General features: G+C 41.1%; 1 protein-coding gene across 6 annotated transcripts in view; it reads left to right on the top strand.

The window, feature by feature from the left end:
* The window catches only part of pde4cb (phosphodiesterase 4C, cAMP-specific b), a 121,292-nt gene extending 106,571 nt beyond the window's left edge, over window positions 1–14,721 (top strand). For all 6 annotated transcript variants that reach the window (XM_082156651.1, XM_082156650.1, XM_082156653.1 and 3 more), the window contains 8 exons: window positions 4,930–5,099; window positions 5,177–5,275; window positions 5,512–5,676; window positions 5,790–5,889; window positions 6,023–6,177; window positions 9,479–9,601; window positions 10,685–10,867; window positions 11,411–14,721. In XM_082156651.1, the coding sequence (XP_082012777.1) occupies window positions 4,930–5,099; window positions 5,177–5,275; window positions 5,512–5,676; window positions 5,790–5,889; window positions 6,023–6,177; window positions 9,479–9,601; window positions 10,685–10,867; window positions 11,411–11,806 (1,391 nt within the window). In that variant the 3' untranslated portion in view covers window positions 11,807–14,721. The remainder of the gene's footprint in view (window positions 1–4,929; window positions 5,100–5,176; window positions 5,276–5,511; window positions 5,677–5,789; window positions 5,890–6,022; window positions 6,178–9,478; window positions 9,602–10,684; window positions 10,868–11,410) is intronic.
* Window positions 14,722–14,997: the final 276 nt, after the last annotated feature.

Genomic DNA, 14,997 nt, shown 5'->3' with positions numbered 1-14,997 from the left:
TCCGTTGAGCGCCCACGCATGAAGGGACCACAGCTCCGGGTGTGGGTGCCAAATCGAGCCCCCGGCCTGCGAGAGGAGATCTCTCCTCAATGGCACTGGCCATGGAGCGAAGTCTGCTAGCTGCATCAGGACTGGAAACCATGCTTGGTTCCTCCAGAACGGTGCTACAAGCAGCACTGGGCATTCTGTTTCCCTGACCCGCTCTAACACCTGTGGCAGGAGGGAGACGGGGGGGAAAGCGTATAGCGGGCAGCGCGGCCACATCTAGGACAGCGCGCTGTCGTTCTTGGAAAAGAACACGGGGCAATGAGCGTTTTCGCGGGACGCGAAAAGGTCCCCCTCCGCTCCGCCGAATCTCTCCCACAACAGCCGGACTGTTTGTGGGTGTAGAGACCATTCGCCCAGGGGAATGTTGTTCCTGGACAGTCTGTCTGGGCCCACATTCTGGAGCCCAGGCACATGCACTGCCCTCAGCGAGCGCAAATTGTGCTGAGCCCATATTAGGAGGCGTTTCGCCAGCCTGTACAGGGATGTGGATTTCAGACCGCCCTGGCGATTTATATAGGACACCACGGCCGTGTTGTCCAAACGGACTACGACGTGTTGGTCCTTGATATGGGGACAAAAACGCGTCAGCGCGTTGTGCACTGCCAGCATTTCCAGGCAGTTGATGTGTTGGAGCTTTTCTCGTTCCGACCACAGGCCGAAGAACGGTCTGCCCTCGAGCAGCGCTCCCCATCCCGAGGTGGATGCGTCTGTCGACACCATCCTCACTCTCGAGGAAGTCCCCAGGCTTACACCTGATTGGTACCAGCCGTCCGCCAACCAAGGTATCAGGGCTGTCACACAGCTTTGATTGACCTTGAGGCGTAACCGGCCGGACACCCACGCTCCGCGCGGTACTCGCGCTTTCAACCAGAACTGCAGCGGGCGCATGCGGAGCAAGCCCAGCTGGAGAACTGATGATGCTGAGGCCATGAGACCCAGCATCCTTTGAAACTTCCTGAGCGGGGTGAAAACGCCGCGGCGGAAAGACCTTGCCGCGCGCTGAATGTGCAGCACGCGCTGTGGCGACAGCCGCGCCTTCATAGACTGCGAGTCCAGAACGATACCCAGAAACGAAATCGTTTGACTGGGGTTCAGTGAACTCTTCGCCCAATTGACCGTGATACCAAGATTCTCGAGGTGATCGAGTAAAATGGTTCTGTGCTCCACGAGCTGAGATCGTGATTGAGCTAGGATCAACCAGTCGTCCAAATAGTTCAGCACTCGCATGCCTCTGAGTCTGAGAGGAGCGAGCGCTGCGTCCATGCATTTCGTAAATGTACGAGGTGCCAGGGACAAGCCGAAGGGCAGGACTGTATACTGGTATGTCTGACCCTCGAAGGCGAATCTCAAGTATCGCCTGTGATATGACGCTATCTGTATTTGAAAATACGCGTCCTTCAGATCTATCGACATGAGCCAGTCTTTTCGGCGAACATGCGCGAGAATTTTGCTGGTCGTGAGCATTTTGAAACTGCGTTTCACTAATGCTCTGTTCAGCCGTCTTAGATCCAGTATGGGTCTGATACCACCGTCCTTTTTGGGAACAAGAAAGTATCTGCTGTATAGCCCCCCTTCGCTTTGAGCTTGGGATACATGCTCTATCGCCCCTTTGCTCATCAGTTTTGATATTTCGGCGCGAAGTAGGTGTGCTACTCCTAAAGTCACCGTAGTTTCGACGCGCGCTGTGAAGCGGGGAGGGCGTCGACAAAACTGTAGCGAGAAGCCTCTGTTTATAATGTCTAGCACCCAGTCCGAAACCCCTGGAAGCGCTGCCCATGCCTCTGCATGGCTGGCTAAGGGTTGGATGCGAAGCACGCTCTGTTCTGCAACAGAGGTGCTTCGGGGCGCAATAACATAGGCGTTACGCCTGTGACATTCGAGGCGGGGAGCGCGCTTATTACAGCGGGCAGAACGCTCGTCCTCGACCCTACTACAGTGCTTAACTGAGTGAGGGAGGGCTGAGAAAGTCTCGTGGGACTCATGCTGTCTGCGAGTAAATGTGGGCGGGAAACAGGCACATTCACTGCTTTGGACGCGCTGCCTGCCTGAGCAGAGCGAGCGCGCACAGGTCCCGTTTTTACAGAGAGCCTGTGATCTGTGAGACATAGTGTTCGTGGGCACTGGGAAGTGGGCACTTTTACTATGTTGGAAGCGCAATCGACCTGAGTCGATTTTATGTGCGCGAGCCCTAGGGGGAAGCGCGCTGATCACAGTGGACAGAATGCCTGCGCTCGACCCCGCTGCGGTGTTTAACCGAGCAAAGGAGGGCTGGGCGAGTCCCGTAGGACATATAATGGCCGTGAGTAAGTGTGGGCGCGGGAGAGCGGGCACAGTTACTGCAACGAGTGCACTGTCTGCCTGAGCAGAGTGAATGCACACAGGTTTCGTCTTTACAGAAACCACAAGGCATGCAGAACATAGTGTTTGTGGGCACTAGGCAGTGGGCACGTTCACTATGTTGTGTGCGTGATTGACCCGAGTCGAATATATGAGCGCGGGCTCTGTGTGAAGGGCTGTGCTAGTGTGTAGGGATGGGCACTAGGCAGTGGGCATCTTCTCTACACATATAGCATCATCGGCCGTGGCCGGGACTTCGGTAGAAGTCTGGCCATGTACCAGGTGCTCGTGGGCTGCAAAAAACACGTCTGCAGTTGCCTCTCGGGGAACAAACAGAGTGATTTGCATTCGGCGGCATAAATATTTTCTGCCGGCAGACCTGGGATTCGAACTCGGATCCCCGCGCCTAAGAATCTACCACTGGACCACAGTGACAATACATAGACAAAGTCAGCGCGAGCATATCCACACTGGCGTTTGCTTGCAGGCATGTACCACGTGCTCGTGGGCAGCAAAAAACTCGTCTGCAGTTGCCTCTCGGGGAACTATCAGAGTGATTTGCATTCGGCGGCATAAATATTTTCTGCCGGTAGATCCGGGATTCGAACTCGGATCCCCCGCGCGATAGCCTAAGAATCTACCACTGGACCACAGTGAAGATACATAGACAAAGTCAGCGCGAGTATTATCCACACTGGTGTTTGCTTGCAGGCATGTACCACGTGCTCGTGGGCAGCAAAAAACACGTCTGCAGTTGCCTCTCGGGGAACAAACAGAGTGATTTGCATTTTCAGACGCCTGCAAAATGCCAGAATGTGAGAAGAGTGGATATCGCCCAGCTTCAGCGGGGCTGAAAACACTCCATTCTCCTTTCGCCAGTGACGCACGGGAACCGTAGAAACGGTGTTCGGTTGCAGGCAAGCGGGTACTACGCGCTCGCTGGCTGCAAAATGCATCTCTGCAGTCGCCTTCAGGGGACTGACAGAGCAAAGCATTGGCGGCATAAATATATATGCTGCTAGACCGGGATTCGAACTCCGGTCTCCCATGTGGAAAACCTATAATTCCACCACTGAGCCACAGGGGGATACAGGCTTTTGAAAGCGGCGTCAACATGTATTCTTCGGCGTTTGCTGGCAGGCAAGCGTGTTATAACAGACTCACTTGCTGCAATAATATTTCCAGTCGCCGAACAGGGAACTGAGAAATGTGAGAGAAAAGAGGTCAGACCGACCAACGGTGGGACTAAGAACGCTCTTTTCTCCTTCGCCGGTGAATGACGCATGTAGAGGCAGGGTAGCTTTTCTTGTAACGTAAAGAAAAACTAATCCCGCCATCCGCTTCCAGGAAGGGCAGCCTCGGAAAGGATGCCCGGCGAGTCCTCAGAGTCACCGTAGGCAATTGGCTCGGAGTGAAAGCGTTTCGCCGTCAGCGAGCGCGAGCGCTGCGTTTGAAGGCATCTTGAAAAAGACGCAGCTCTTTTAGGGGTGAGTGTTGCAAAGCGAACACACACACACACACACACACACAAGAACAAGAATGTAAAGGATATGGCGTCGGAAAGCGCAGCAGGTACGGCGGTAGAAGGCGGCGTTGGCCAGCTGCTTCGAGGGCTCGTCCCGCTGAAGTGCTTGCATCAGACGACGCCGCGTGCTTCCTCGTGATCCAGCGATGCGTGAGCTTCGCCTATAGAGATAAAAATCAAGTGAATCAGCCTTTTCGAGCTCCTTTTATAGAGGTTAGCCACACCCGTCTCGGCGGGAAATGGCAAGGAGGGCGCAAAGCGCCCTCATTGGCCTGACGTCACCTCAGGCCTCGCTCGATAGGCTTATGCAGTTGCCGCAGAGCAGCCAATGAGCGAGCAAGCCGTCTCGCCATAGCTGACTACTGCTGCAACGCGCTTTACATGTATGAAAATTAAGGATAATTTTTTGCTTCAGTATTTCGTGAAAAGAGACTTTTCCCGTAGCGTTTTGATAAAAACGCAGTACGAGAGGACTCTCGTAAGAGAACTTTTAAGATGCAGAAACAACAATCTCATATGTAATCATATGCATATGTAAAATAACATGATCATCAACATTAAACAGCATATAAATCAAAACTGCCTAATGTTACTGAAATTACAGGACCTTTAGGGGTGTTAATGGACTCAATCTACTCCATGTATGTTTTAATCCTCATTCTGAATCCGATCTAGATGTAGTCTTTGACAAAAATGCTACAAAAAGTTTTTCTCAAAATGTTGCTTTTTTATGAAACTTACCCATATTCAATTGTAAAAAAGAAAAAGAAAAAAAAAGAATGCATGTTTTTGTTTTTTAAAGCAAAGGGTCTGTTATTTCTTTTGATAAATTGCATATTCAGATATTCATACAACAAAATATTCTGGGGGCCATGACATTTTTGTAAAAATGATCAAAAACTTTCTTATTTTTTTAACGCTGGCGGGGAAAGATTTAATTCAGATTTTTAAACTGTGTTTTCCTTTCAGTCTGAATGCAGGCCAGGGCTTTTCACATACTTTTTGTGTTTGTGTTGCAGAAAAACAGCATGATGTGGAGATTTTGTCAACAACTTGTAAGGAGGAGAAAAAACGGCGTCCAATGTCTCAGATAAGTGGAGTGAGAAAACTGAGCCCCAGCCTGAGTCTCCCACCAACAAGCATCCCACGATTTGGTGTCAACACGCAGCACGAGAGCCTCCTGGCCAAGGTATCCATTCATTTCATTTTATGTCTATTCATTCGTGCTATTCATTGGAGAAAAAAATACCATATTTTTTACTCCAGGGGCTTGAGGACATGGATCGATGGGGTATAGATATTTTTAAGATAGCAGAGTATTCTGGGAATCGGCCACTGACAGTCATAATGTACACCATTTTTCAGGTAAGGTTTTTGAATGTTTTGCTGCCTTGCTATTGTATTTCCTACAATATAGCCTTGATTTAAAAAATACAGTAGATAAAGCCATTGTTGGAAAAACCTCCAAAAGAAAAAGCTCATAGTTTGATCATTGGTGTGAAGCATTAAATAGCTTTCCTTTGTATGTTTTTATTTATTTATTTATTTTTATGTTGAATTTAACTGCAGATTTGAGTCTTTATGTACTCTGTAATTCTCAGGAGAGAGATTTGCTCAAAACCTTTAAAATCCCATCGGACACCTTCTTAACTTTTCTGATGACTTTGGAAGACCACTACCATGCAGACGTGGCCTACCATAACAACATCCACGCAGCAGACGTTGTACAATCTACACACGTTCTTCTCTCCACACCTGCCCTAGAGGTCTGCATGGATGTGTGCACACATACACAGTGCTCACGGGAATTTACCTAAAAACAAACATATCCTGGTATTGACAATGGTTTATTTATTTATTTATTTATTTTTACTTTCAGGATGTGTTCACAGATCTTGAGATCATGGCTGCTCTGTTTGCCAGTGCTATTCATGATGTGGATCATCCAGGAGTGTCCAACCAGTTCCTCATTAACACAAGTACGACTCTGACAAACCATTCAAATGACTCCCTAATTCATTCACTTAGGCTCTCTCCCCAACACAAATACATGAAAAATATCTAAAAACCTAGCTGGACCTTAGTATGTTGTTTTTCTCTTCACTCTTTCAGACTCTGAACTGGCTCTCATGTATAATGACGCCTCAGTGTTGGAGAATCATCACTTGGCTGTCGGCTTCAAGCTTCTACAGGAGGAAAACTGTGATATCTTTTGTAATCTCAGCAAGAAACAAAAACAGTCCCTGCGACAGTTGACAATAGATATGGTGATTCTTTGTGATATATTTGTGAATATCATCATTAAATGTTAGAGTAAAGGCCCCGATATACTCACAGTGAAGTTCTTTTTCGTTCTTCGCTTAGGGGTAAAACAAAGTTCGAAATACGTAACCAGTGATAAACTGTTAGCGAATAACCAACACCGCCCACACTGCTGAGAGCGATGGTTAGATGAATATGTAAATATGTGCTGTGCACTTTCCTCTCAATAACAAAATAAACACACAACAAAATTGAGAAAACAGCAAGCATTTTTTAATAAAGCATAAGAAAAGCATCTGAGCAACGTGGACATGTTTGCACAAGCTCTGCAATTCGGCACTCCGGTCACGTCACGTTTATTTATATAGCACTTTATACAATAGATTGTTTAAACTGAAGCAGCTTTACCGTATTAAACACGAAAAACCATGTCAGTGTCAAGTACAAATTCATTTTCTACTATAAAGCAGCTCTCCAGCGTGAAGACGGACTGAACAGGAGAAATTAACCAGAAAAGATTTCCGCGAAAGAAGGCGGAGCCTCCGCGCACACCTACCTATTACGTAATCACCAAGAACCAATGGTAGTACAAAGATGTTTACCAGCCGTAGCAAACTTTTCCAGAAAGTTTGCTTTGGCAAGCTATTTCGAACTCCCAGAACGAATTCTAAACGAACTTCGTTTTTGGGCTGATTTTGTTCGAAATGACATCACAGCAGTTTGTTCTTTGATTTCGATTGAAGTAGGGGAGCGCGGGGCACAACCTAACGCGGGGCTAGTTGTAACACGCTTGTTTTAAATACTTCCGCACATGCTTGGACGACGAAACTTTGTGTATTTACTAGTTGCCATATCAACACTATATAGAAAAAAAAATTCCGCCAAAATTATTTATTTTTTTGGAAGATATCCATAGACATTTATTAAACCATAGCAAAAGTAAATTTCTTACTTAAGTTAATTTTTCATCTCTATTTTTTGTGTTTATTTAAAATAAGACAAATCTGATATTATTTTAATCTCCAAGATGTTATTTAACAGTTGAGATAGTTATTTAATGCTTCGCTAACTAGCAGAAGACACTAGAAGGGTTTAAATCCCAGTTGTGCAGGCGGAGGCATGTTGTAACACTGCATTACAATGAGCCCCTATTAGAAATATGCTATTATATTCTATACTTTTATTAATTTTATTGGGAAAACGTGAGAAAAAGGTGAATAAAGACTGAGAGTCAATGTTCAGAAATGACTAATTATTTATTTGTTTTGAACTATGTTGTATAGCTTTGTTTTCATGTGTTCGTAGTCAAAACTCAAAAATTAGTTTATATTTAATTATTAAAAATTGCCATTATTTTATATGAAAAAGTTTTTTAATTGTATTTTATTTAGAAAATATTTTAGTTTGTTTTGTATATATTTTTTATTAGATCAGATAACATTTTAAGCTGTCATATGTTATGTTACAATGTGCCCCACACATGTTACAATGTACCCCACCTATGGGGCATGTTGTCACATTTCACTTCCATTCTTTCGGGGTATATCAAGAAAAAAGTATATACTGTATTAATAAAACAAAACCACATAATTGTACTAGACATGTGGGAAATTAATGTGGGAAAAAATAAATACTCTGAACCATAAGTAGATTTACACAAACTGAGAAAGTCAAAAAGCGTTAGGTTGTGCCCCGCTCTCCCCTATATTGGGGCGTTAATACTATATATACAGATATATACAGACTACTGATGGTTATAGTAATGATTCAGTAATGATTTTGATTCAACTTAATGACTTTTACTACTTTTGAACAAGCACCAAATATCTGATCTTTCATACATTTTATCATATACTAAGGGTGTATTCACACCTGCCTTGTTTGGTTCGATTGAATCGAACTCTAGTTCGTTTCCACCCTTGGTGCGGACCTTTTGGGCAGGTGTGAATACAGCAATCGAACTCGGGTGCGGACCAAACAATCGAACCGAGACCCAGCTGAAGAGGTGGTCTCGGTACGGTTCCAAACGAACTCTGGTACGGTTCGTTTACGATGTGAACATGAACCGACCCAATTGCAAGAAAGCACTGCGCCTTTACGTTCATTTAATTATTTGACTGCTCTTATGCTCTTATGAGGATACTTAACACAACGGACATTTTGGCATAATGGTTTGTGTTATTGTTCGTTCAAGTGCGAAAGAGAATTCCATTCCGGCGCGCTGTCTGGCCACACGATACTGTTGCGCGTCTTTCTGCGCGTCGTGTGTGCATCATTGGAATGGAATGAATGAGTGTGTGCATCAGGACATTCACATACAGAGCGTTCTCTTTAGTCTAATCGAGCATTAATGCTTGACGGAACCGCCTTGCAGCACATTGTCGTCTTCTCAATCCGAATTACAACATCGGATAGAATGATGACATTGTATCATATGATACTCATTAGTTTCTTCATATTGTGTTTGTAGAGCATAACACAAAATCAGTAAAAGAACAAATATTGCAGTACAAAATACCTCCACGCTGAGCCTTTTTTTTGCACTTCCAGATTTCCCTACTTGAGAATCCTTGTCCAATGAATGGACAACCTTACACGTGTGGTTTTGTTTACAAATTTTGGTCCACTTGCAAAAAGAGCAGTGTGAAAGCGAACCGTACCAAACCCCCCAAAAAAACACCTTTTATTTGGTCCGGACCAAAGCAAGTGAACTATCGGACTTTCCTGGTGTGAATACACCCTAATATTGATATTTTATTTAATTATTTTATAAACAAAAATACTTATCACGAATGATACCATGATGCTATTTTGGTCACATTGTTTAAAGTTCTATTATTACAACAAAACTCGGTTCTTAATGTGTTTCTTAACTACACTGAATCGAAATTACACTCATTTACCTTTTATGGACCTTAAGGAAAATATAACAGTGACATATCGTAACCAGATCTGTCTGATACTAATGATGTTTCAGTAAGTGAGTCAGATTAACTGTTCCAAATGATTCAGAGAGTTAATGAGTGATTTAGACCAATGAGTTTGCCAGTGACTCATCTGTGAGTCATTTAAAAAAAATGAACCAGTTCAAAAGATTCATTAATTGATTTGTGAATCAGACTACTACTACTGACTGTTACTTTACAACATGTATTTCATCCAGACTGTTGATTAAACTGAATAACATAAAAAAATAAAACAATTCCAACCCTAATAAAACGTGAAGACAAACCTTTTTAAGATCACATTTCAAATACTGTTTTAATACTCATGGGTCTAATACCATATTTCCTGTTGTCTTTTCAGGTATTAGCCACTGATATGTCCAAACACATGAATTTCCTGGCTGACCTGAAGACAATGGTGGAAACTAAAAAAGTGACCAGTCTAGGAGTCTTACTGCTGGACAACTACTCAGACCGAATACAGGTATTGCAGGTCCAAATACACAGTACAATTCCAGTATTAGGGATGTGTGACCCTGTATAATTTGGGGCCCCTGATAGCATCTCTAAATTCAGCCCATTTAAAGCACTACACCCACAAAAAAAAATATTCAAAGAGAGTAAACAACTTACTAAACAACACTATTTAAAGGGATAGTTCACTTTGAAATTAATTTTTGGTATGTTTTAGCTTACCTCAAGGGCATCCAAGATGTAGGTGTCTTTTTTTCCGCAGTAGTTTCAATTTTGATATTTTTTGGTCAAACCGTTCTTGTCTGTCAGTCATATAATGCAGGTCTATGGTCACGGTCTCAAAACACAAGCACAGAGTCCAAATTAAACAATTCTCCATCGTAAGTACACATTGATGGCCTAAGACACGAAACGAGCGGTTTGTGTGAGAAAACGAACAGTATTTATATAGTTTTTACCTCTTATACGCAGCCATGTCGAAGTGATCTGATCTGACGTGTACGCAGACTGGTGCATAGATATATACACTAGATGTCGCCTTAAAGACATTCGTTCCAATGAACTGCCGTAGACAAGGCGACATCTAGTGTGTATATATCTATGCACCAGTCTGCGCACACGTCAGATCAGATCACTCGGACATGGCTGTGTATAAGTGGTAAAAACGATATGAATACTTTTCGTTTTCTCACACAAACCGCTCGTTTCGTGTCTTAGGCCATCAATGTGTACTTACGATGGGGAATTGTTTAATTTGGACGACGGGGAATTGTTTTAATTTGGACTCTGTGCATGTTCTTTGAGATAATGACCATAGACCTGCATTATATGACTGACAGACAAGAACGGTTTGACCTAAAAATATCAAAATTGAAACTACTGCGGAAAAAAAGACACCTACATCTTGGATGCCCTTGAGGTAAGCTAAAACATACCAAAAATTAATTTCAAAGTGAACTATCCCTTTAAGTCTTTTTTCGGTTGACTAGTCAACCATCCTGAGCCACCCCTAGCTATTACTGGCTTTTTAGTGCTATTTGCACAACTAAATTGCTAGTAAGATGTAAAACGTCTTAATTCTTTCCTTCTAAAGGTGCTCCAGAACATGGTGCATTGTGCTGACCTCAGCAACCCCACAAAACCCTTGGAGCTCTACCGACTGTGGACAGATCGCATCATGGTGGAGCTCTTCAGTCAGGGTGACCGCGAGCGTGACAAGGGCATAGAAATCAGCCCCATGTGTGACAAACACACGGCTTCTGTGGAAAAAACTCAGGTATCCTGTAAAAATCTCATTATGTCTCCTATTTTAGGGGGTTTCAAAACAGTAGAGGGTTCATTAAAAAAAAAAGAGAGTGAAAGAGAGAGTTTTATTATTTTATTACAATATTTATTTTTAGGGTTGTCAAAGTTAATTTGTGCTCTTGAGATATTAATAAATTATGTTTAGTATAATGATTTTAACATTCACTAAATTTGATTCATGAAATCATGAGATAAATTATGATTTTTTTATTCTATTAATATCAATATTTTTAACTGTTTGTTAATAAATAAATAGTAGAAAATATGAGTAAATAAAACATTTGACAATACAATAGCCAATTATTATTGAAAAAAAAATCTTTATAAAATGACACTTAATATTTTTATCACATATTGTATAAATGAATTTTTATACATAAAAAATATATAGCTGTCTTTGTATTTTAGGAAGAGGGTACCTTGCAAAAATAATCAAATGTGGGGATTAACAAGTTCGAAAAACCCTGTCCTATACTATACTAATGATTACCGTGTTCGATTATTGTTTCTTAAGGTGGGATTCATTGATTACATTGTCCACCCTCTATGGGAGACCTGGGCTGATCTGGTCCATCCAGATGCTCAGGACATTCTAGATACATTAGAGGACAATCGAGAATGGTACCAGAGCATGATCCCGCGCAGCCCGTCGCCCACCCCCGAAGAGCAGGACTCGCGGGCCACGGTGGGCTCAGCCGGGGAGAAGTTCCAGTTCGAGCTGACTCTGGAGGAAGAGGATGGAGAGTTAGAGGCTGAAGAGGAGCACATGGATTCCGAAAGATCAGGGACTATGACGGACACCAGGCATCCACAAATGTCCCCCCTTCAAGTCACTCCCATTTTAGACAGCAGTGAAAGAGAACTGGACCAAGAAATGACCAGCGCCTCCATCCTGCAGTTGGAAACTTAAGATGACCCAGTACCAACCGCAGCAGCTCATTTGTGTTTCTAAGTTGCACTTATTCGTTTGGGGTTGAGTAGAACAACCATTCACTAAAAACTAAAAAGACATTAGACCCAAGGTTTATCTGACCAAATAACCTGTATTTTAAAGCTATATTTGTGTCCCAGACACAAACATTTCCAAAAAGACTGAGGCCGAAGTTGTAGATGAATGTTTTTGTGGTCTCATGTCGTATGGAGAAACATGAGTCTTCCCTTGAGTGACTGTCCATGCCAATTGCGAGGAAAGCTGATTTACTCATTATGTGAACTTTTTCACTGGACTGTAGAATATTTACTATCCTGAACATTTTTAATAATGGATAAATTAATGTTTTGTTTTGTTTTTGCCACTGAAATGAAACGGGACAGTTGCGCGAAATATTTAAGGCAAGACACCACAGGTGAATTGAGTAAAAATGTTAACTAATATATCACTATAATTAGTTGATTAAACACTGTACATTAAGACCATTTTTGGAACACTTTATTTTACAGTGTCTGTTACACGTTACATGTACTTGCTATAATAACAGCAGTAAATTATGCAGAATTACAAGCAACAAACATTAAACCAAACCCTTATCCTAACCCTATAGTAAGTTATTATTGCTGATTATTTAAAGGTATAATTACACTTTAACACGGACACATCAAAGTAAAGTGTAACCCTTTATTTTAAAATGTCAGTGTAATTATACATTTAAGTACTGAGCAATAATAATTAACTACATGAACTTACTATAGGGTCAGGGTTGATAGAATTAGGGTTAGTTGCAAGTAATGCTGCACAATTTATAGTAATTACTATAGTAACTACATGTGACGTGTAACAAGGTCACAAAGATAAAGTGTTACAAATAAAGATAAGCCCATTTTTTGTATTACAAATTTTCTCAAACGTTGTTTCAATATTCAAATTAGGCATTATCTAATTCAATATGCACTAATTTGCATACATTTTCAGTACAGAAATCTGTACATTTGTTCAAAATATTTAATTTTGTTGACATATTAGAGATAAAGGTTTTTACAGAGGGAGTTTTTGATATCTTTTGATCATTCCAAAGAATATTGTCAGCAGCCAGAAAAAAAAGCTGTATTTATCAGGGGAATGGAAGGAAGTTTTGCTTGTAGTGTCTTGCCTTAACAGGTCAGCGATAAGATTGTGATTGCTAACAACCTCAGGATAATATTGATTTCATTGTAATGTAGCAAGACTCCAAAGTGCAGTCACTAAACAATCTGTTTATAATCTTGTTTTGAACAAATAAGAAAAAAAGAAAGAAAGATTTAATCTAAAAGTCAAATTTATGGACTCAAGACCACCATACGGAGAATCCCTTTACATGTGTCTTTGTACTGAAATACCTTTATACCTCTTAAACATTAGCACTATGTATACATAATGATTATATAAATAGAAACAGGGTTGATGTTTTATCTGATTTATGAATGAATTCAAATGGTGACAGATCTTCTCATGTTTGCAAATCTAAACTCACCTAAACTTGACCATCACGGGTGAATCAGTGTTTTACATTGATTTACTCTGGTGTGCCCATGTTAGACATTGTCAAATTGAAGATTGCCTCTGGCTGAAGTGAAAGCTGAAGTGGATCTGATATATTTCGTGGTTTAATGGGTTGCAGGTGGATTTAAACAGTAAGTTCTGATCCCAGACCAGCGCAGACAACCCTTACTCTTAGCCAAATGCATGTCCACCTCACATAAAGGGCTTTGACAAAATGATCCTTAAGATGCTGCTCTGATATTGCCATCATTTTCAGAGCTTTTTGCCTCAAAATATTCCATAAATATCTGGTTATATACAATCAGAAACATGCTATGAAATTACAGAGGGATTTTGAAGGTGAAGTGTGCAATTTAAATATATATATATATATATATATATATAGTTTACTAGTTTTCCAGTAAAGGCTACTAAAAGTAAGTCATTTGCATGTTGATATCCCTGAAAAGGGAAAACCAAACTAGGATCAGAGATTTTTTTTGTCAAATTGTGTGAAATCAGTAAATAAAAACATTTTAATACAATGTACCAAATTTAACATTACCGCTTCATTCTAAATACTGCTCAGAAATTACAAGACTATTGTTTGAGTAGCAAAACGATTTTATTATAATCTATAGTCTATCTATAATCTATAGATTATATTTGAACATTTTCCAGATAATATCTTATTACATATTTTATTTATTGGGGTATAACTCTCTCTTCTTCTGACCAATCAGAGATGGGGGTCTGCTTGGGAAACCTGTTGTAAAATGATTTATTTTTTTATAGTAGCCCAGGAATTACACATTTCACCTTTGGTTTGTTAAGAATATGAAACCGTGATGCATAATGATTTTGTTTAATAAAAAATAAAAAAAGTAGTCAGCAGTGCTGGGAGAGAAGCTGTTGCCAGATTGATACTAAATGCTAAAAGTGCCACCCAGAAGCCTTGGACACACTTATTCTCAGAGATCAGAAAAGCCAGTATAGAAATCCAAGCATACAGCCTTAAAGCACATCCCTTTAGCTTCAGTGCCATTACAACAGTGACTGTGAAACATTTAGTGTCTAAAATGAATTTTGTTGTATGATATTAACTCAACTGTGTCCTCTTCTCTGTAATAATGTGCTATGTTTATATGTGTCTGTTAGTATTACTGATGTTGTCAAAAAAAAAAAAAAAGTATATATATATATATATATATATATATATGTTCAGTTTGTTTACAGGTTGAGATCACGTTTCAGATAAAGGTGATCACAGAGTGTGTTTGTGTTCTCCACTGTCAGAGCCAAAAAATACTTAATTTTTAATTAAGATTGTTCTGAATTGCCAATAAAAACAACAACAAAAAATACAACAACTATTTTGTTGTGTGTTTCTGTGTTTTAAGCAAAACTGTATAAATAAAATAGCAGCCAAGAACATGAAAAGTCCAGAACAGGCACAGTTCGACTGGTTAGCTTCGACTATATATAATCGACTACATAATCCAATCTAATCTAATATTATATAATCTAATATGATATAATGCCATTGTGCAGGCAGTGTATTTCAGAGCCATTGAGATGAACAGGAATGCTAATAGGTCTCTCCTGGTGCTATTATAGTCCTCGGGTGGTAAGCAGTATTAGAAAGA

This window comes from Leuciscus leuciscus (assembly GCF_965113295.1).
Source record: "Leuciscus leuciscus genome assembly, chromosome: 23".
In the NCBI taxonomy this organism is placed as follows: Eukaryota; Metazoa; Chordata; class Actinopteri; order Cypriniformes; family Leuciscidae; genus Leuciscus; species Leuciscus leuciscus.
This window is presented reverse-complemented; position numbering and strand designations above follow the sequence as displayed.